This window comes from Mustela erminea, chromosome 1, assembly GCF_009829155.1.
Source record: "Mustela erminea isolate mMusErm1 chromosome 1, mMusErm1.Pri, whole genome shotgun sequence".
NCBI lineage: Eukaryota > Metazoa > Chordata > Mammalia > Carnivora > Mustelidae > Mustela > Mustela erminea.
Genome location: NC_045614.1, coordinates 34,233,686 through 34,256,937, shown reverse-complemented (window position 1 = coordinate 34,256,937; position 23,252 = coordinate 34,233,686). Strand labels below are relative to the sequence as shown.

The 23,252-nt window shown below is 40.7% G+C and overlaps 1 protein-coding gene across 3 annotated transcripts in view; it reads right to left on the bottom strand.

The window, feature by feature from the left end:
* The window catches only part of SLC25A26 (solute carrier family 25 member 26), a 127,567-nt gene extending 110,131 nt beyond the window's left edge, over nucleotides 1-17,436 (bottom strand). For 2 of the 3 annotated variants that reach the window (XM_032324589.1, XM_032324597.1), the window contains exons 1-2: nucleotides 17,177-17,436; nucleotides 3,551-3,707 (exon numbers count right to left, since the gene is read on the bottom strand). In XM_032324589.1, the coding sequence (XP_032180480.1) occupies nucleotides 3,551-3,707; nucleotides 17,177-17,278 (259 nt within the window). In that variant the 5' untranslated portion in view covers nucleotides 17,279-17,436. The remainder of the gene's footprint in view (nucleotides 1-3,550; nucleotides 3,708-17,176) is intronic. The other variant, XM_032324581.1, reaches the window with a different exon arrangement.
* Nucleotides 17,437-23,252: the final 5,816 nt, after the last annotated feature.

Here is a 23,252-nt window from a genome sequence, read left to right as displayed (position 1 = left end):
AAAAAAGCTACCCCTATCACCATGAACTAATCTTAACAGCACAAGAGGGCTTTTAAAACCTGCCATGTACTGTTAATCAAAAGATGTTTATCACTTCCAAAAAGATAAGGCATGAAAGATAAATGAATGACAAATTCATCTTTTGAAGGACATTTGGGAAAAATCACATTAAAGTCTAAAACTCAGAAAAAGAGCTTCATAGTAAAATTAGTTTTCAACAGTTAAAGTCAACGAGCTTTTAAACTCTCCTCAGGCTGCTAACAAATAAAAACACCGGGCCAAATGAGGACTCTTGTAACTGAAGGAGTAATGACCAATGCAAACAGTTTTACATAATTAACACAGATCCCTATTCCCACAGTGGTTCTCAGTAAGGCTTTCCCTACTTCTGCACACTCACCAAATGTACACCAAATAACCAAATTCAGTTAAGCAGTAAGTTCCACCTGCTACACATTCCACCCTCTCACCCCATCCCCAGGGAAGGAAGATAGTGCTACCAGTTTCTTGGTTTTCCTGGTTAATCACCTCAACCTGTTTAGACTATATTGCAAATTTGTGATAGACAAAATCTTTTAGAAATGTAAATCCCAGAGGCACCTGGGTGCATCCAACTCTTGATCTCAGCTCAGGTCATGATCTCAAGGTCAAGAGTTCAAGCCTTACTTCGGGCTCCACACTGGGTGTGGAGCCTACTTTAAAAAAAAAAAAAAAAAAGAAATGTAAATCCCCAAATTCTCCAAGGTGACAACCAAGAAAACACCACTAATTGGAAATGATGTCACAAGGTTCCAAGTGAGGCTCTGGACAAGTTACAATAAAGAAAAGGAATTGGGCTGATATCTACAGTCTCTTCTCTTTTTTTTTTTTTTTTTCAGATTTTATTTATTTATTTGACAAAGAGAGAGATGGCAGGAGTGAGTGAGCACAAGAAGATGGAGCTGCAGGCAGAGGGAGAGAAGTAGGCTCCCCATTGAGCAGAGAGCCCAATGTGGAGCTCGATCCCAGGACCCTGGGATCATGATCTGAGCTGAAGACAGACACTTAACTGACTGAGCCACCTAGATACCCCTCTTCTAGCTCTTTAAAAACAAAAACCTAGTTTTTCTACACTTCCTTCAAATAAAAGTAAAGATTCTGAATAGGGTCTGCTGTTTCCTCTTTCAACCCTCAATCCCTTCTCCCCCAACTCTTCACCCGTGCAGAATACTGCAGTCCCCCCTTATCCCCAGGGTATTTTTTCAAGAGCCCCAGTACATGACTGAAATGATGCACAGTACCAGACCCTGCATATCCTGCATTTTTCCCTATACATACATATCCGTGCTACAGTTTAATTTATCAATTAGCCACAGTAAGACATTAACGAAACAGAACAATGCACTGTAATAAAAGTTAGGTGAATGCGGTCATTCTCTCTCAAATATACCTATACTGTACTCACCCTTTTTCTTGTGATGGTGGGAGATGATAAAATGCCTGCATGGTGAGATACAGTAAGATGAACGAGGTAGACATATGATGTGGCATTAGGCTACTACTGACCTCCTGATGATGCATCAGAAGTAGGATCATCTGCTTCTGGAGCATGACTCACCATGGGTAGCAAAACCACGGATAAGGGGGGACCACCATATGGTCTAAGAAAAGTCTACAGTCACTGAACGTTACACTAGTGTATTGTAGGCAGACTAGAGCCTTAACGAACAGTAAAAGAAAAAAAAAAGGGGGGCCACAGAGTAAACTTAACATTCACCAAAAATTTACAGAAAAATAAAAAGGCCATTTCTGAAACACAGGCACTTCGACGGACTACCCAGCACCACCCATCCACTGATGTTCTATGGATGGCACAAAAACAGAGTTAAGTAGGGCAAGAAAAACATTTTCTCACACATGCAAAAGCTGAAAACCACATGTACGTGAAGTCCTATGGGCAAGAATCTATAACAGTCCTGTGAGCCTGACAGCCCCATGTACTCCACAGACTATTGCTAATACTACCATCTACCAACATGAATTCCTCTCTGCAATTTGTAAGAGAAAGAGAATTTTTAGAACGATAAAGGAAATACCATAAGAGGTTTTTTTTGTTTGTTTGTTTTGTTTTTTTAAATCCAATGCCCAGGCCACACTTCAGATCAAGGAAATCACATCTTTGAAAGTGGGACACAAGCATCGGTACTTTCTTAACCTCTCAGGTGATGGCACTGTGGTCAAATTTAGGAAAGGCTACATCTCTCCCACATAGAGAACTACATGTGACAGGGAGCAGGTGCTCCAGAAGAGCTTCCCTACAGTCAACTCCTTACTATAGAAAGACAAATGAAAATTGAAGGGTAACCTCAAAGACAGTTTGCTGTTCTAAGGGCTGCTGGGAGAGGGAGAAGAAGAGAGAGACCAAAGGACCAAAACACTATTTTCTCACTGCACTATCTATCTTTATGTGAATATTATGCTCCAGGTGAACACAGATGAACACCTAAATGTCAGGTGAACATGAAAGAATTCCTCATGAATTATCCTGAGAAAAGCTCGAGTTTAAGAATCTCCTAGAGCAGAGGTTAGTCTATAATTGAGTGTGTGTGTGTGTGTCACTGTTTTGTTCACTTGCTTTGCTAGTGAGTACCACTGAAAGCGTCAGTAAACAAAATAAGTATCTGAAAAAGTACACTGAAAAGTAGATTTAAAAAAACAATTATACTGGGTGCCTGGGTGGCTCAGTGGGTTAAGCTTCTGCCTCTGACTCAGGTCATGATCCCAGGGTCCTGGGATTGAGCCGCACATCAGGCTCCCTGCTCAGCAAGGAGCCTGCTTCCCCCTCTCTCTCTGCCTGCCTCTCTGCCTACTTGTGATCTCTGTCTGTCAAATAAATTTTAAAAATCTTAAAAAAAAAAAAAATTATACTGATTACAAAGTAAGAGGACCATAAATCACATAATGTGACTCCAAACCTACAACAAAACAAGACATTCAAAGGAGAGTATACAGGAGGAGGATAGTGGGAGTTGGCTGTATCATCTAAGAGCAATTTAGTTAAGACAGAAAAGGTTTAAGGCCTCTCAGGTTCATGTGCTCCCAAAGAATCTCCAAGGCAGTAGTTATTAAACTCAGCCTCACGGTGGAATCACCTAGGAAGCAACTAAACCCCCTGATACCCAGGCAAAGCCCAGACCAATTAAACTTACGGAGGTGACATGGGCATCAGTATTTTTTAAAGCTTCCCAAGAGATTCCATGGGCGGGCAAGGGTGACAACTATGGCTCCGAGGTATGACAAGCAATATTAGAGTAACATTTTCAAGATTCTAACTGGGAATTTTAACAAGAAAAACCATTTTAGAAAGATTGCTTATATTCTATTACAAATACAGTGGAATGGATCTCTAGCACTAGCTGATTCAAAGCAGTGGGTTAATGAATTGAAAACAAATTCAAGAGATAAGCACAACACATGAGCAATTTCACACGGGGTAACATCACATAGCATCCTGAAAGTAAATCTCATTATCTTGGTTTCCTAGCAGTGAGAATATCAATATAATTTTTACCATTAGGAAAGGATCCAATAGCAGCAGAAGGAACGCCAGCATAGATTCCATGAAAACCACCAGCCTTATTAAATCCTTGTGGACTCTGAAGCCTGGTTTTAATGGTATCCAGAGGAAATAATATCAAGTCAACAGCGACACCTGCTACCCCACCAGCCTTTAAAAAAAAAAGAAGAAGAAGGAAAGAAGGTTAGAATCAAATAAGCTCTCTGCCATATGGGAGTAGGGATAAGAAAAAAGTAATCTTTAAACATATTTCTCATACCTATCAGTCCACAGCTTATTTGGCATAGTCAAAGGAACTTCTACCTAAATTTATGGATTTTCCACAGGGAAATAACTACTGTTGTGCTATATTCTTAAATTGTAATTTTTTTAATAAATTTTTATTTTAAAAATGTATTCTTAAATTCATTTTTAATGCCTCTGCATGGTTCAAAAGTCAACAAGCAACCTCAGAAAGGTTAAGAGTCTCTTTCCATAGTCTAACAACTCAGGTAACTGCTTTCTGCTGGCTGCTTACTATATCCTTCTGAAGTTACTCTAGGCATATACAAGCAAATATGAAAACGTACTTTATTTCCCTTTTTGGAAAAAAAATGTATATACAATATGCACTGTGCTGCTCCCTGCTTTTATCACTTAATATATCTTGCTGATCTTTCCATATCAGACGAAATGTGTTTTTGTCTTTTTACCAAATGAGTAGTAAAACTGAAGTCAGACCATTTGGGGAGAGACTTCCGTTTTGAAATGGGTACTTGTTCTTGGAAAACTAGATCTGTATTTTAAGATTCATACATCTAAGAATTCCTGTAGTATTCACACTCCATTGTGTATATTTAAAAATTCCTTGATAATTTTTAAATTAAGTAAAAAAAAAAAAGGTGGGGAAAAAACCAAGTTCCCAGAGCATACTAAAACGTGGCCCCTTGGGCTGCCTGGGTGGCTCAGTGGGTTGGGCCTCTGCCATGACCTCTGGGTCATGGTCTTAGGGTCCTGGGTCGAGCCCTGCATTGGGCTTTCTGCTCAGCGGGGAGTCTGCTTCCCCCTCTCTGTCTGCTTGCTTCTCTGCCTACTTGTCATATCTCTCTGTCAAATACATAAATAAAATCTTTAAAAAAAAAAAAAACCTGGCCCCAAGTAGTCATCTCCCAAAAGACATCACATTGCTTTGAAGAAGTTACATTTTAAAAACTACAGTAGAGTCTATATAGAATATTTTTAAACTGCTTATCACTTAGGCAAAGTGAAAAATTTCAGGAAAAAAATTTCAGAAAAATATGAACTTAAAAACTGTGTCATAAAAAGCTCAATACACAAAGTCTAAAAGGCATCATTTAAAAATGTGAATCAAAACCAGTTTGCCATGAGCAGAAAGAATTACAAAGAGAAAAAGACTCTCAATATGGCTCCTACATAGTAATTTTTAAAATGAACTCATTAGCTTTTCTCATCTTTTGAATTTTGAACATGAATATATTTTCTATCCAAAAGGTAGAAATATATATATTAAAACTATATATTCAAAACTAAGGTATAGGGGCATCTGGGTGGCTCAGTGAATTAAAGCCTCTGCCTTCGGCTCAGGTCATGATCCCAGGGTCCTGGGACCGAGCCCCGCATCAGGTTCTCTGCTCACCAGAAGCCTGCTTCCCCCTCTCTCTCTGCCTGCCTCTCTGGCTACTTGTGATCTCTGTCTGTCAAATAAATAAATAAAATCTTTAAAAAACAAAACAAAACAAAAAACTAAGGTATAGAAAAAGAGAAATCAGCATTATTCAAACATACAGACAAAGTTCAAAATGATGAGTTGTTTCCATCCTTTGGTTACACAAAATGCTTGGGTGGTACAAAGCTTAGTACATAGCAAACACACTCTGCTCTACTTACCACTCACCATAAAACCATTGTAAGAGTTCACTGCAAAAATGAAATTACCCCAGTGAGAAATCCAGTAATGAACTAGGGGAGGTAAATCATTAAAAATTCTTTTAATAGAAACAGGAAAGTACATTACCATAAATATTAATGCTGTACTGTATGATCAGCCTGAGAGACATGACAGAGCCCCAAAAACCACGAAGATCTACTCTGCAAATGACCTAAAGAGATGTCACCAAAACAACTCAGAGATGTCCCAGAAGAAAACCACAAGAGGCAATAAAAGAATGACAAGAAATTGGGATTTCTTCCTGGAAATAAAGGTGGCCTTTTCTATATCACAGGAGTATGTTCCTAAGAAATGTAGGAAAGTTAAAAAAAAGAGCCAACCTTTTCCAACATTGTTCTCAATTATTTTTAAAGGGTTTTTGTTAAATTGAGTACATAAATAAATATTGCACCTGCCTCTTTATTTTCTCAAAACACAAGGAAAACAAAAATCCTGCTGGGAATGTCTAATACGACTAGATTCTTTACAAACATGCTGCATTTCATTGTAATTTTCTCTTTAATCTTAGGAAAGGACTCAGAGATACTTGCTATCTACTGCTAAATTTTAATCAATAAGTTAATTAGTCTTTTAATCTATTTCGCTTCTTTGCATGCATTGATTCTCTAGCCCTTCTTTCATCAGAATTCTTACTTCAGAGAATAAAATAACCAGACTCAATCTGTTTATCTAGTAAAACACGAATCAGAAGTTACTAATTGCTTTTGCAGATTTCAAACTTCTATAACTCAAATGTCATTTAAATTCATGAGACCGGGAAAAAAAAAAAGCCAGAAGAATAGGAAAAAGAAAAAAAAAATTGATATATTTAGCCACACAGCAACATATTTAAGATTTAAACAAAAACTTTTAGGAGTGCTTATAATTTTATATTAATACTGTTTTGTCCATAATTATGTTCAAAATGCCCAACCCTTATATCAGTTGGATATAAGGAACTCCATCAAATTCCTTTATTCTTTAGTCTAAGAAATTTGTTTTACTTACGACCATTTATCAAAAAGGTCATCAGGCAGGTATGCCTGAGTGGATCGGGTAAGTGTCTGGCTCTCAGTTTCGGCTCAGGTTATGATCTCATGGGTCATCGGTCAAGACTCATCACATCAGGCTGTGGGATGAACTCGGAATCTGCTTCAGATTCTTTCTCCCTCTCTTCCCTCCCTGCTCGTATGCACATGCACACTTTCTCTCACCAAAATAAGTTTCAAGATTTGTGGTAGCTTACACTGAAAACTGTAGTTAAGAACTAGACAAAATCCAAATATACATAACATAACCTCCATAACCAGCAAGCCTCACTACAACATAACAATTTACTGAGCCCTTGATATAAAATATGTCTCTAGCTTAAGAAATGTAAAATGCCGGCAGGCTGTAGAGCGGAAATATCTAATGAGTGCTTTGAAATTACTCTGGGAGTTGAAAAAATTCAAGATTGCATATTATAAGACCTTTATTTTTCAAAAGGAGGCTGGCACAAGAACAGGGAAAAAAAAAATCGCTGCTGCTTGACTACAGACCCAAACCAAACCACCTGTGTAATTTAACTAAGCAAAATCACAGGACACTGGCCTGAACAACAGCTAAGAACCAGTCAAACCCTTGACATGGCTTCCTTGAGGAACCTCCCTCCTTGGCCTTCTCCACAAGGCAGCCGCTAGTGACTCTGCCTCAGAGACAAGTGCTGCCTCTGCTTCCTGGCATACTTGTCTTTCTTCCCCAGCAAGATTCACAAACTTTCCAGTGTTCCTGGCCCCCCTACACTAATAGCAGCATCAGCTTCATGAAATGCAAATGTCAATTTCATCTTGTCACTCTCCAGCCTGTAAATCACCCAAACTTTCCAAGAGCCCTTAGAATAAAGAACAAAATCATAGTACAGACCACAAGGTTCTGCAGTTCAGGACCCCATCAACCACTCATCTCCACCGCCACTGCCTTTTGCTTGGCACCTTCTTGCCACCTTGCTCTTTTCCTCCAAGTCATCTGATCTTCCTCATTTCTAGGACTGTGTACAGATGCTCCCTAATCTCCCAGTCTAGGTTTAGATCCTCTTGTTTGCTTGCGCTGATCACAATTTTAATTTCACAGTTGAGCATCTGACCATTTCTTCAATGTCTGTGCCTCCCATCAGACTGTAAGATCCATACCTGTTTTGTTAATCAGTATGTTACCAGCACTAGTATATAGTAGGCACTCAATAACTACTTAAAGAATGAATCAATGACCCTAATGAAAAGCTACTATCTCTATGTTAGAAGTTCCTACAAATCAACCTTAAACAGGTACACCGAATTAAAAACAAATGGCAAAAACAGGACCATACAATTCACAGAAGAAAAATAAAAATAGTCAACAAAATTATGAATATATTGCTTCCCCATCATTAATGATCAACAAAACTAAAACTTTTCCCCAATAAATCAGAAAAGGTTAAAAATAAGAGGAGTGGGACGCCTGGGTGGCTCAGTTGGTTAAGCAGCTGCCTTTGGCTCGGGTCATGATCCCAGCGTCCTGGGATCGAGTCCCACATCGGGCTCCTTGCTCCGCAGGGAGCCTGCTTCTCCCTCTCCCTCTGACTCTGCCTTCCACTCTGTCTGCCTGTGCTCGCTCTCGCCCTCTCTCTGACAAATAAATAAATAAAATCTTAAAAAAAAAAAAAATAAGAGGAGTTATAGGCACTATTAAGGGAAACAAATTAGGGGCACCTCAGTGGCTCAGTCATTAAGCGTCTGCCTTCGGCTCAGGTCATAATCCCAGAGTCCTGGGATGGAGTCATATATCCAGCTCCCTGCTCTATGGGAAGCCTGCTTCTCCTATTCCCACTCTCCTACTCCCTCTACTTGTGTTCCCTCTTTCGCTGTCTCTCTCCCTGTCAAGTAAATAAATACTTATAAGCTCCTGAAGGACAATTTGGCAAAATGAAAATTTTAAATTATAAAGACTTGATCCTGTGATTTTATTTGTAAACAATTTCTTCCACAGTAGTAGTGCATAAATATACAAGATGGTTTACTACAGCATTACCTGTAACAGTAAAAACACTGGAAACAGGGATGCCTGGGTGGCTCAGTTGGTTCAGTGTCTGCCTTTGGCTCCGGTCATGACCTCCGGGTCCTGGAATCAAGTCCCACATCGGGCTTTGTGTTCAGTAGGGAACCTGCTTCTCCCTCTACCTCCCACTCCCCCTGCTTGTGCATTCTCTCTCTGACAAATAAGTAAATAAAATCTTTTAGAAAATGGAAATAACCTGGGGCTCCTGAGTGGCTCAGTGGGTTAAAGCCTCTGCCTTCAGCTCAGGTCATGATCCCGGGGTCCTGGGATCAAGCCCCAAATCAGGTTCCCTGCTCAGCAGGGAGCCTGCTTCCCCTCTCTCTCTGCCTGCCTCTCTGCCTACTTGTGATTTCTGACTGTCAAATAAATAAGTAAAATATTTTTAAAAAATGGAAATAACCTAATGGTCCACCCTTGGAAACTTATTAGATAAATTATGTTACCTCTGAGTAATGGATTGCTACACAGCCCTTAAAAGAATGAGGTCAATCTGAACACACTGGCACAGAAAATGTTATCTTTTTAAATCAATCAAATAAGCTATAAAATATATGCTGTATCATCTCACCTTTCAAAGAACTGTGTACTACGTGCTGATTTGTATATATGCGTAACTAGGAGTCTGGAAGCATACACACTGAATTACTACAACTCATTACCTCTATGGCATGAAATTCTGGATGAATAGTATTTTTACTATCTTGCTAATTTTTGGTAATGTTCCAGTTTTGTAATGACTATTATAAACATAGAAAAGTAAAGTTTTTCCAAATGAATACCTCTCTTAAAAAAAAAAAAATCTTAATTCCCTAGCTACGTGTGGTATATAGTAGGCACTTAATAAGACGTAACTAAGAACCTTGACCCATGGACCCTAAACTACCTATCTAGCTTCATTCTGTATCCTCTTACAGACCATGAGCCTCACCCAACCTGACTGTTTCCCAAACATGTCCTAGATCTTCTCATTTCTGCCCTCCTGCTTAGAGTGGAATGTCCTTCCTCTGCCCTTTGTCTCCTGTCCACAGCAGACCTACTCTCCTGCCACCACACCTGCGTACATACATGCACACACATACACACCTGCCAAAATCCTGTTCACTGTTAAGGCTATGACCAAATGCCACATCGCCCAAGCTCCCAGTCAGAATTACATGCTACTTGGGATGCCTGGGTGGCTCAGTCAGTTAAGCGGCTGCCCTTGGCATGGGTCATGATCCCAGGGTCCTGGGATCAAGTCCCGCCTTGGGCTCCCTGCCCACCGGGAAGTCTACTGCTCTGTCTGCTGCTCCCCCTGCTTGTGCTCTCTCTCTCTCTGACAAATATATAAAGTCTTTTAAAAAAGGAAAAAAGAAAAAGAATAAGGCTTTAAGAAAGCTTGCCATTTTGGGGCACCTGGGTGGCTCAGCTGGTTGGGCTACTGCCTTCAGCTCAGGTTGTGATCCTGGAGTCCCAGGATCGAGACCCACAGCAAGCTCCCAGCTCAGCGGGGAGGCTACTTCTCCTGCTGACCTTTCTCCTCTCATGCTCTCTCTCTCTCACTCTCTCTCTCTCAAATAAATAAATCTTTAAAAAAAAAAAAAAAAGAATTACACGCTACTTCCTTGACTCCCTCATATAACTCCGTTTATATTTCACTTTCGTTACTAACCGCTGTGTCTGAGCGGACATGGAGATCCTTCAGAACAGAACCCGTGTCAGTCACCTTTGTTCTCCTAAATATCTAACCCGGAACCTCCTAAGCAGCAGGGCTTCTGCACCTGTTTGCTCCTTTGAATCAAATGGAAATGTGAGATGACAAGAAAACCCTTCATAATAAGATTAAAACGGGCCATCACTCTTTAATTGTCCCTGTTGTGGTTTGCCAGAGCATTTGCGACCACGGCAAGCCAGTGCTGTCTGCTACTTACCATTCCACACTGACACTGACAGCTTGGTGGTCTGTGTACCCGCATCTCCTGATGGAAAAGGCTGTGTCAGCTCACTATTTTTAGTAAGGCTTTTCTCGAGAACACAGTAATGGTTCTAGAATTTGACTTGAGTATCCTTTCCATTTCTCCAGAAATTCTCTCAGATTAACTGCTAAGAACACAGCTTTGACATCAGACAGACAGACGTGGCTTCAGCCAGTCTCAACTGAGTCTCCTTAGGAAAGCTCTTTCACCCTAAGTCTAGACTTCTTCATGCCTCAAATGGGAAAATAAAAGTACCTATACTTCGTAGAGTTTTTCACAACTGAGATTATGTGAAATTAAGAGTGAGCCTGTTATATGCTTACTGTTTGTAATAAAAAGCTGGAAATGTCTGTAAACACTGCAAAATGCCAGCCTTCATCATTTATCAATAAACATGAGTTATTATTTTTAATATGTTACTATAAATATCATTCAATGTTTCCTGATGCAGTATTTCTGACATGACAATATTAAAACCCATCAAAAAGGATTAATAGAGGGTGCCTGGGTGGCTCAGTCCATTGGGCGTCTGCCTCCGACTCAGGTCATGATCCTGCAGTCCTGGGATCAAGTCCCACATCAGGCTCGCTGCTCAGCTGAGAGTCGCTCCTCCCTTTCTCTCTCGCTCTGCCTCTCCCATGCTTGTGCTTGCTCTATCTCTCAAATAAATAAAATCTTCAAAGAAAAAAAAGGCTTAACAGAGACTGAAGATTATGTTCATATATTAAATCTCATACATATATATAGAACACATAAATTCAAGTCTTTCATTAGTAATAATGAATTGCAATGTCTCCTCCAACTCTGCTCTCTGAACAAGAATCGCGCATGGACACACTCCACACAAAGTGAAATCATGCAATGCATGGCAGGAACAAGTCAGCACCAACTTTAAAATCTGAGGAATATTTATGTTCAACTTTGTGACCATTAGGTTTGAATTTATGAGTTTATTTTTTAGGAGCAGAATACAAAATTGTAACTACATGACTTGGGCTATGAAAAACCTGCAGAGGCACATGTTAAAAAGCTCAGGAAATGGTTACTTTTTAACCATTCCTTGCCACTGCATAGCTAATTTGTGTTTCTTTTTTTTTTTTAAGATTTTATTTATTTATTTGACAGAGAGAGACACAACGAAAGAGGGAACACAAGCAGGGGGAGTGGGAGAGGAAGAAGCAGGCTCCCCACTGAGCAGGCAGCCCGAAGTGGGGCTCGATCCCAGAACCCTGGGATCATGACCTGAGCCAAAGGCAGACCCTTAACGACTGAACCACTCAGGTGCCCCTCATTTTCTTTTTAATGTCTGCCTCCTATTTGACTGTAAATCCATGAAGGCCGGGACCATATCTTTGAGGCACTCTTCCCAAGTACCAGAGCAAAGGCTGACAAATGTGTCTCGTTGAACAGATAAAAATACCTAATTTGTAGAGGTGGGAAAACTATGGGTACAAATTTTATCTCTCCTCTATGACATTTCATTAATGTTATTCAAATGCTGGATCATAGATATTCTCAATATTAAATGTTTATTTTGACATGTAGCATTTGTTTGGGAAGTGGTAACAAAAGCACATTAACAAGTCCTTTACAGTTATCAAATACTAAAACTTTCCCAGCAACCCCTCTTACAGAGAAAGATAAATGAGAAAGGAAAAGTAGTCTTATCTTCTGGTACTTGAGACACAGAAAAAAGGCTTCCATCACAGCACTGGTTCTCAGCAGTGGTGCTAGATGACTGGTGGGTCTCTGAGGGTGCCTTGATGCTTCACTGACTGATCAAAAGTTACAATATACTTGTGTCCAGGTGACTGTCTGCTCAACCTAAAAACAAGCAAAAAAAGACCTGCTCCCTCTGACTTAAATGCCATAAAGAAAAAAGTCACACAAAGCAACCTAGCAAATGTGGGAGCATAATTCCTTACAGATCTGGAGATAATGCTTCATCATCAGATACTAACTTCCCATTATACCAGATTGAAGACTAGGAAGGAACTTTCCAGAAAAGAAAGATATGTGGCAAAGAATGTCGAAAACTTCCCTCAAAGTATGTCCAATACTGTGGTGCCTGGGTGGCTCCGTGGGTTAGGCCACTGCCTTCAGCTCAGGTCATGATCTCAGGGTCCTGGGATCGAGTCCCGCATCAGGCTCTCTGCTTAGCGGGGAGCCTGCTTCCCTTCCTCCCTCTCTGCCTGCCTCTCTGCCTACTTGTGGTCTCTCTCTTTCAAATAAATAAATAAAATCTTTAAAAAAAAAAAAAGTATGTCCAATACTTGATTCTTCTCTTTTCTTCTGGTTTTTGTTTTTTGTTTTTTGTTTTTCACCCCACTTAAGAAGCCCTGGCAACATTACCTGTGCCATTCCTCTCAGGCCACATTCGGCCAATGGTTCTCAGCAGAAGGTCAGGCCCAGGGAGAGGACACTACTACATGAAGAGTATAAAAAAGCTTTTCCAGTACCACCTCACTAAGAAAACAACTTAAAAAGAATAGTCAAGCAGCCAGTCCTTGCTTTACACAGTAAAAACATGCATGAACTTTAATTCCCACAAGTAACACAAGTTATCCAACATCATGGTTCAAATTACAGTTAACACAGCGACATTTTCCAAAAACAGATAATCATAAGAGGAAACTGGCCAACAAAGATGAAAGTGCAGCAAATAAATGAAAAGTGCTAACACTGAAAGTGAAGGTCAAATCTAATATAAAGTTACAGAAGACACAGTCAGCCATGGGAATATGGACACTGCTCTCCGAGAGACTCCAGTCACATGTCAGAGGAAATTTGTGAAGGCCAACTTATCAACATAAGTGAGGAAAGTGGCTATGACCAAAAGGATGAAGATGTCCCAGAGGAAGGGATGCCAGCAAAAGTCCTCCCATTAAAGAACTCTTGGAGAGATTTCATAAGGTTGAAAGCACACAGGATAAAATGCTGGAAGTTGATCCAACCTTTGAAAGCAGTAGGACACTTTGCCAAAGCATCAAAAAGATGCTTGTCTGTATTTTAAGCTATCTGACTAGAAGACCAGCACTGGTCAAATTACTTTTGACACATTTTCCACAAAGAAATAGATTATTGGTTTCTGATGTTTTAAATTACAATGTTCTCAATATTAGCTTTACTGTTTTTTTCACTTCCCTACATATTTCTGATCAACAGTAAGAGTCTGTCATTTAACACTGACAAGAATTTTTAGAGGTCATTAAAGAATCATATCCTCTCTCATCAGTTATTCAGACCACTCTACATGGTTTCTGCTTGCACGTTTTGACAACTCAGACTACCAGCAAGACCGCCTGCACTTTACACTGCACGACACCCACACTTGCCAAGATTTTTTCCCCTACAACCTAGGACAGGTTAGAGGTAACTACCACGGGATGTTTTTGGTTTCATCCAAGTAACAAGCCAGATGAATTCATGAACTACAAGGACAATGAAACAGTTAAGTACTGAAGGGGAGAGAAGAGTCAGGTAGGAAGGAAAAGAGATGTAATACAGGGTGTGGTTATTTTCAAAAATATAAAGTACTTCTTTATATTTAAAAAAAAACTAGAAGGCAAAAAGTAATGCTACTATCAACATTATTTTGTATTATCTTGGGAAATTGCAATAGTCCTTTTTTAGTGAAGGGAATAGTCTTTTTACAGTTTTAATTAAGCATGAAGATGTACCTATGGGCGGTGTTAGATTTTTTTTCTTTTTTAAGTATTTTCCATGTTATAGCGCATTCTCTTCACAAGCACTGTTGTTTATGGCCCCTGAAGAGTTGATGAAATGTATCTTTTAAGGTTAACCTAACCATTCCTGTGTTTCATGTTTAAGTGGCTTTCCAGTATCTTCACTGACTTAAATGTTATGAACATCTTTAAGTTACTAATACTTAGTTTCGAACTGCTTTCCTAAAAGTATGCACCAGTCTCTGTACTCTGAGGTCTTTTTTGGAAAGTCTACTCATGCTAAATGAACACTAACATCCCGGAGGCTCTTCCCATACTTTACTCTACAACCCTTCCATCCACCTCCTGAAGCTTTAGGGAGTGTGCTCCCAGGCTCTGTACTGCATGTTTGACATTATCTCATTTAATATTTGGAATCAGAATTTTAAAACCAGCAGTCATTTAGATCTACCTTTCATTCATTCATTCAGTAAGTAAATAAATAAGTAAAGCTGAGTAACCATATAATGCCAGGCACTAGTAAAAGAGTAAGCAAGCAAAACAAAACCCTTCCAGGAGCACTCAGCCTGCCTCAAAGACGCTCCAAACCTGGGGGGTAAAAAAAAGCTCCACTCCACTGTTGAAGTACTTTGTTAACAAAACTTTCTAATGGCTTCCATTTGCTTCAAATAAAATCCAAAATCCTTTCCATGGCCCACAAAGACTCACTTCAGCTCACTTTCTCTACCTCTACAATACACCCCTGCCACACTACCCTTACCCACTAGGCCCCAACCACCACTTTAACATTCTCAATTCTTTCCACCTGAGGTTTTCCTTCATGCTGCTCAACAAAATGTCTCTCGATTTCTTATCCTTATGTCTTAATTTAATGTCACCTCCCCAGAGGCTTTCGTGGCCACTCCATCTCAGGCAGGTTCTCTAATATTATTCTAACTCTATCCCACTGCAGTTCATTTCTTTTTTTAAATAATTTTTAAAAAGATTTTGAGAGAGAGAGAGAGAGAGAAAACACAAGAGGGGGGAGGGGCAGAGGGAGAGGGACAAGCAGACTCCCCGCTGAGCAGAGAGCATGACAGGGGGTCCATCCCACTACGCCGAGATCATGACATGAGCCGAAGTCAGACACTTAACCAACTGAGCCAATTGAGCGCCCCTCAGTTCATTTCTTAAATAGTATATGAGTTTGGTTTGTTCACCACCATACCTCCAAGGGCTATCAGAGTGTTCGATGGGCAAAATACATGGCAGATAAACTGTGTACATAATAAAGGAAATCATTCTTTAGCGTGAATGAAATCTAACTTCATCAAAACTTCTCCTTTTGATCCTAGTTTTAACTTGTGTAACTATAATAAAAAAAAGTATTATTTTTCAGCATTTGTACCGTACTTTAATAAATTCTAAAACTACTGTTCATTTGTTAACTCTGGCACTGACCTGTTTTTAGCAATAGCTACGGCAGCTGACCTCAGAAACGTATCCAGAAGTGTTTATGGGCATGGAATCCCACATTACACCACCTGGATTCGAATCTGAGCTAAAACACGTAGATAATGTGAAACAGATGTCACCTGTGCGACTTTGGAGGCGTTACCTAACCTCTCTGTACCTCAGTTCCTCATCTGGAAAACCAGGATAGTACTTAATTGTTTGTCAGAACTGATGTACACAAAGAGCTTACCCCAGTTCCTGGCAGGATAATGTTAACTGTCAAAACTACAACCATTGTCTCTCTAGCTACAGAGGAAAACCTCAAAGTGGTAACATATTTCTTTGGATCTTTAACACCTAGTTTACACAGGTCTCAGCAAACCTAAATTTATAACCATCACCCCACAAGTGTGGCTAAGGCACTCCTCTGCACACCTTTCTGTAATACCCTGAAACTAGCCCTCATGTCATTTATACTAACAGTCACTTTACTATTCTAGCTCCACCCCCTGACCCATGTGAGCATTTCTAGCTTGTTGACCATGTTATCTCCAACACCTGCAACAACAAACCTTCAATAATTAAATGAAGAAATTCCACCAAACTTCCATTATTCCATGGGAGCGTTTTTTTTTTTTTTCAAGCTGTCTTAAAAAAAAAAACAAAAAACTGTTTTGGGGGGTGCCTGGGTGGCTCAGTGGGTTAAGCCCCTGTCTTCAGCTCAGGTCATGATCCCAAAGTCCTGGGAGCGCTCCCGGCATCCAGCTCTCTGCTCAGCGGGGAGCCTGCCTCCTCCTCTCTCTCTGCCTGCCTCTCTGCCTACTTGTGATCTGTCAAATAAATACATTAAATTAAAAATAAAGTAAAAAATACTGGTTTTGCCTACTCTTCCACAATGACGAATCCGTATTCACTGCTGTATCCACTATCCCTACTGGACCTGCCATGGCAGTGGCTTCAAAATATTATAGAAATTTTTGTTCCTAGATTTTGTTTTTGATAGGAAAACATATTGATTCTTGTAGTTTTTTCTTTAAAAAAAAATTAAACACTACTGCTTGACAAAAACGCTTGAAAGAAAATAAGCAGATTTCTTATATATTGGATGAACAGATAGGTCCTTTTCCCAGAGTGAAAACAGATAAAGCTAAATGAAAACCACAGTCCTGGACAAGAAGGAGTCTGTGCGATGTAAGCGCTTTTTCGTTTTGTGACATATATTCCCCCAGTTCTCCAGAGTGTGGTTACAGCATGTAACTGACGCTCTTCTTTTTTTCTTTAGGTAGGCCATCCTGCGGAAGGCTGTCCGGCAGCCTGCCCCGCGTCTCCTTCTGTCGTCCGGGTAGGAGTGACACAACCGTGACACAAGGCCTGGCGGTGGCCCAGAAACCCCGCGATCCCTGCCAGACCTGCCTAATGACCAATGACCCCCAGGACGGTCTAACGCGCAAAACCGGAAGAGAGTGGTAGGGCACAGAAGCCACAACGGGCTCCACTGCGAGACTCTGGCACCCCAGCGCCCACCCTGCCGCCCAGCACTCACCACCAGCGAAGCCGTGAACCCCGGTCGGTCCATGGCCCCGCAGACACCTCCACGGCAATCAGTCCAGGCTCTCAGTCGAGGTTCAGCAGGTCGCCACCCCATTCAGTGGGCGCCGCCATCTTGAAGGCGGACCTGTAGCGCGCGCACATCCGCGGCCACGTGAGGTTGAACCACAACAACTACACGTGCAACCGAGGACGCAGGGCCCTAAAGAGCGTGGAGAGGGAGGGGCGGAGTCCGCGGAGGGATGAGGTCCAGCCAAGTCTCGCGAGTCTTCTCTGTCACCCATTCCTGCAGCTGCTTTGCGATTCGAGGAGAAGAAGAACTCTCGCGAGCTAAGGAGCCGGGGCGGGATCCTGGAAAGAGGACCCCGGCTGAAGGTTGGCTGAGGCTAAAGGTCAAGCCCAAAGAGGCGGGGCTTAGTGAAGGGCGGGGCCGGAGGGGCGGGACGAAGTTCTGGAGTCCAGGCTTGTGGTTTAGTTTCCCTCTTGGTTTTAGGTGTGTGGGGTTTGTTTGTTTTGTTTTTTTGTTTGTTTGTTTCTTTATTTATTTTCAGCATAACAGTATCATTATTTTCTCCCCACACCCAGTGCACCATGCAATCCGTGCCCTCTATAATACCCACAACCTGGTACCCCGACCTCCCACCCCCCCACCCCCCCCCCACTTCAAACCCCTCAGATTGTTTTTCAGAGTCCATAGTCTCTCATGATTCACCTCCCCTTCCAATTTACCCCAACCCCCTTCTCTCTAACTCCCCATGTCCTCCATGCTTTTTGTTATGCTCCGCAAATAAGTGAAACCATATGATAATTGACTCTCTCTGTTTGATTTATTTCACTGTGTGTGGGTTTTGTCTGCATCTCTATAAAACAAAATCAACATCAGAAGATTATTAAATAGGGGCTCCTGGCTGGATCAGTAGGTGAAGCCTCTGCCTTCTACACAGGTCATGATCAGGGGTGCCGGGGCTCCCTGCTCAGCGGGCAGCCTGCTTCTCCCTCTCTTCTGCAGCTCCCCCTGCTTGGGCTTAATCTGTGAAACAAATAAATACGTAAAAAGAATTTTTAAATTATCAGATAAAGATATAGTAAAAGACTTTAAAAGTTTCTTTACTCCAACTAAAAATTAGCATCCTCTATTCTTACTGGCCGTTAAATTGTGCTTAATATTATTTACTTTTAAAATTACTTATTTGCTTATCTTGTTCACTGCGGTACTAGTGTGCAGATCTAGAAACCCTCTTTATTAAGTACTTAGTGAAAGTCTCTTGGAGTGGACCTGCCTTTATATTTATTAAATAAAGTCCTGTGTTTCCTTTATTCTTATCTAGATGTGTGTGATCTAGAAATGATCAGCAAGCATATCTTTAAGGGTTTTGGGTTCTGAGCTTCACCTACTAGGTTTGGGTATAACTTCTCCAGGATTGAGTTTCCTCCCTTGTGAACTGGGGATAATGATAGTAACTTCTTCATTTGGTACTATTACAGATTCCATGGGGGTAGTGCATAGACGTTCTCAACTTCATTCCTGGTTCACAGGAAGCACTGTCTAAAGATAATGGTAATGTCACCTTCCTGCTTTAAATTACTCTCTTGCTGCACACAGGAGATACTCCAGCTCCTTAACATGATACATACTTCCCAGATGGTGTCTTCTGTCACACTTCCCACTGGCTAGGCTACTCACAGACAGACTATACAATTTCAAGCCTCCACATTTTACCCATGTTGTTCCCTCTACCAACAACACCTTTCCTGATGCTGCCTGCAGAACACTGGCCCTCTCCTGTTTACCACATGTTACAATCAATAGGCCATCTCAAAATATATTGGTTCACTTCCCCCAGGCCAGCAGGAGAACTTCTTACAATGTTGTTTGTCTCTTTCAAGGGTTTATATGGCTACGTCAGGCCCCCCAGGATAATCTCCCTTTTGATTAATTCAATGATTAGGGACTGTAATTACATCTGCAAAATCGTTTTTTGCCATATAATGCAACATGATCATAGAAGTTGTGTTTCATCATGCTAACAAGTTCTGCTCACACTCAAGGGAAGTAATTGTACAAAACATATGAATTACAGGGCAGGAATCTTCAGTGCCATCTTGGAATTATGCCAAACATATTCACCCATAAGCCCTTGCCGGTAGGTTCCACAAAGGCCATCAAGGTTCTGTCAGTAGGCTTGCACTAATGCTTTCCTTAACATCCCATTTCTCTACTGTCTGGTGACAGAGTCACCCCTATGGCTTAAATGTTTGTTACAGTAGCACCTCATTTTCAAGGCTCAAAATCTGTACTGGTTACCTCTTGTTAGGTAACAAACTACCCCAAAACTTAGAACAACAATAAACTTGTATTACCTCACACAGTTTCTGTAGTAGAGGAATCCAGGAATGGCTCAGTCCCAGAGTGTCTCTCACAAGTCCGCCGTCGGGTTATCAGCGAGGGCTGTATCTGAAGACTTGACTGGGACTGGAAGATCTGCTCACAAAATGGCTCGCTCCCATCACTGGCAAATTAGTATCACTTGCACACGGCCTCAGTTTTTGCGAAACAGACTTCTCCAGAGTGGTTTTCCCCAGAGTGAATGGTCTCAGGGAAAATAAAACAGAAACTATTACAGTTTTCAATGACAGAGCCTCAGAAGTCATTCAGTTGTCATTCCTGCAATAGCCCATCTGCGACACAGGTCATCCCTACTTTTGATGGGATTGGACTAACCAATGCGTAAATACCAGGAGATGTCACTGGGTGTCACCATGGAAACTGGATACCACATCAGAGATATGCAAGTGAAAGCTGTGATGAGATACGAGAAACACCCTAGAACAGCTACAATTTAAAAAAGACCCAAGAGGACAAGTGTTACTAGCAAGGTTGAAGAGCACCTGGAACTGGTATGACCACTGCAGAAACCAGTGCCCCTCTTATTTTTTTATGTATGTTTTTAATTAGGCTTTAATTCACTCTATTTTTCTTTTTTTTTAAGATTTTATTTATTTTTTTTGACAGAGATCACAAGTCGGCAGAGAGGCAGGCAGAGAGAGAGGAGGAAGCAGGCTCCCTGCAGAGCAGAGAGCCAGATACGGGGCTCGATCCCAGGACCCTGAGATCATGACCTGAGCCGAAGGCAGAGGCTTTAACCCACTGAGCTACCCAGGCTCCCCTTCACTCTATTTGTCTTGTATAAAACTATGTGGTGGCCATAGCAGGAGCCAGGATCCTCTGCGCAGAGAGTCTGACGTGGGTCTTTGTAAGATGGTCAGTGAATTCCTGATAGGGGGACTTGGTGAACACAGACTCCAGAGGTCAGGGATGAGATACCTGTAGATCTTAGAAAATGGCATCAAAGGTGGCCTTGGCAACGTTGCCCAGAGTGGCAGTGCAGGCCCTGACCAAGGTGTGGGGTTATTAATCCCAGCCAGAGGGGCCACAGCCCCACCCCAGGCTCCATGCTGAGTGTAGAGACTGCTTGCCTGCTTAAGATTCTCTCTCTCCCTTTCCCTCTGCCCCTCTCCCACTCATATGTGTGTATGCACTCCCTCTGTGTCCAAAAAAAAAGAAAAGAAAGAAAGAAAAGAGAAAATAAAAGAAATGCTAGCAGAAAAATCTCTTACCACTTTTGCCTGTCTTTTAAATGGACCATTTCAGTGTATCAACATTTTTACCACATTGCAGCATAAAATGTCTTCTAATCTTTAACTTTAGAAGATACAGGATGGGTGCCTGGGTGACTAAGTATGTTAAACATCTGATTCTTGATCTCAGCTCAAGTCTTGATCTCAGAGTCTTAAGTTCAAGCTCTGCATTGGGCTCCACACTGGGTGTGGAGACTACCAAAGAAATATAAATAGGTAAGTAAATCAATCAATCAATAAAATTAAGTAAGCACTGATTTACATTAAATGTTAGAAATTGTATGATAACACTGTCTTCTTCAGTTAAATCTATCACTATAAGCCAAGTTAACTTTTTATCAAGTTCTAAAATCTTAGTACTTAGAAAAATTTGCAGTAAGTCAAAAACATACATCAAAAACCAGATTAGGGGCGCCTGGGTGGCTCAGTGGGTTAAGCCGCTGCCTTCGGCTCAGGTCATGATCTCGGGGTCCTGGGATCGAGTCCCACATCGGGCTCTCTGCTCAGCAGGGAGCCTGCTTCCCTCTCTCTCTCTCTCTCTCTCTGCCTGCCTCTCCATCTACTTGTGATTTCTCTCTGTCAATAAAAAAAAAAAAAAGAAAGAAAAAAAATATTAAAAAAAAAAAAACAGATTAGGTCTAGCTTAGGGGAAGTAAAGGGACAAAATCTTCAGGACAAAGCTCCAGGCTCTGTCTTTCTATTTCAAATAAATGAAGAAAACAAAGATGGTCCTTTCAATAAATGGTTTTGGGACAGTCAGGTAGTCAGTTAGAAGGATATAATGTTTTATCTCTATCTCATACTTAATCACCAAACACTGTTTCAAATGGATTAAAAATTTTATTTGACATAATTAAGCTATTAAAATAAAATTAAAAGGTAAACATTTTCATATTCTTTAGTTAAAGAAACAGATTCTATGCAAGACTTTTTTTAAACTAAGAAGAATATTTACAGTGTAGATGACAATGAATTTTACCATTAAATACCCCCTATAAATCAATGAGAAAGATAAATACCAATAAAAAATGGGCAAAGTTCACAAAGGAAGAAATACGAGTAGTTAATGAACATGTAAAATATATTTTAAATTCATTAGTGACACCAAAATAAAAATTATAACAACATTAAAGCATATTTTTGAAAAGATTTTTTTTAAGTAATCTTTATACCCAATATGGGGCTCAAAGTTATGAACCCAAGATTAAGAATCACATGCTCTACAGAGCCAGCCAGGCACTCCAATAAAGTATTTATTTTTTATTTTTTTAGAGAAAGAGAGCATGGGGGCGGGGGAGCATAGGGAGAGAGAGAATTTCAAGCGGATTCCCTGCTGAGAGCAGAGCCTGCCATGGGGCTTGATCTCTGGCCCCTGAGATCAGGATCTGACCAGAAACCAAGAGTCTGATGCTCACTTGACTGAGCCACCCAGGTGCACCATAAAAGTATATTTTTTAATCTTACCAAATAAGCAAAACAAATTTTTGTCTAAAGAGAGAGGGTAGTTATTTTTCTAGTAAGCAATATGGCAAGTTATATCAATACCCTGAAAAATGTTCTTTGTCCTTAATTATCTCTACTTCTTGCATTATGCTCGAAGGAACTATTTTTTTTAATCCATACAAATAGGACTATAAGGATATTCATCTTACTGTTTATCATAGGAAAAGGAGAACTTTTTTATACATCCAAAATGTTCATCAGTATGTGACTGAGATAATTTGTAGCAGTGCCCATATGTAGCTATTTAAAACCACAATGTCAAAGAATCTTTAATGATACAGAAAGATGATAAACATAAAAATAATTGCACAAGAGCATATGCATATGCTGGTTTTTCTCTTCATGCCTTAGCAGATCTATTCTCTGCTTTCTCTGCCTTGTTCTCTGTCTTAGGGAGCTGACCCCTAGAAACTTCTCTGGTTTCCGGCTGGTCTTGGCCAATGACAGTCATGGGCAAATCTGAAAATGGCAGAAGAAAGAGACCAGAGTATTTCTTCCTTGCTCCCTATCTTCACCCAATTCTGACCGCTGGTGTGCCCCTTGACATATCTGCTCCTATAAGACAGTTTCCCTCTGTGGCTCCCCTGTTTTTGTAACATCTTTTCCTTCCCTTCCTTCTTCTGGGCTACAGGTGATAATGTCTTTTCATTGTTGTAAGCCCCAGACGCCTTTCATACCTAACTGATTTTCTTAACACTGCCCGTAGCTCTCCTCAAAAATCCCAGTTGAGTGCCCTCTATTTTCTGATAAAACTCTGACTGATAAAAGATAATATATTATCCAATTTTGTAAACATATACATATTAATTATCTATTGCTGCATAACAAACTACCCCACATGGCAGCTTAAAAGAACAAACATTTACTGTATCAGAGTTTCTTTGGGTCCACGCTCTGGATATTGCCTAGCTACATATAGGCTACTTCAA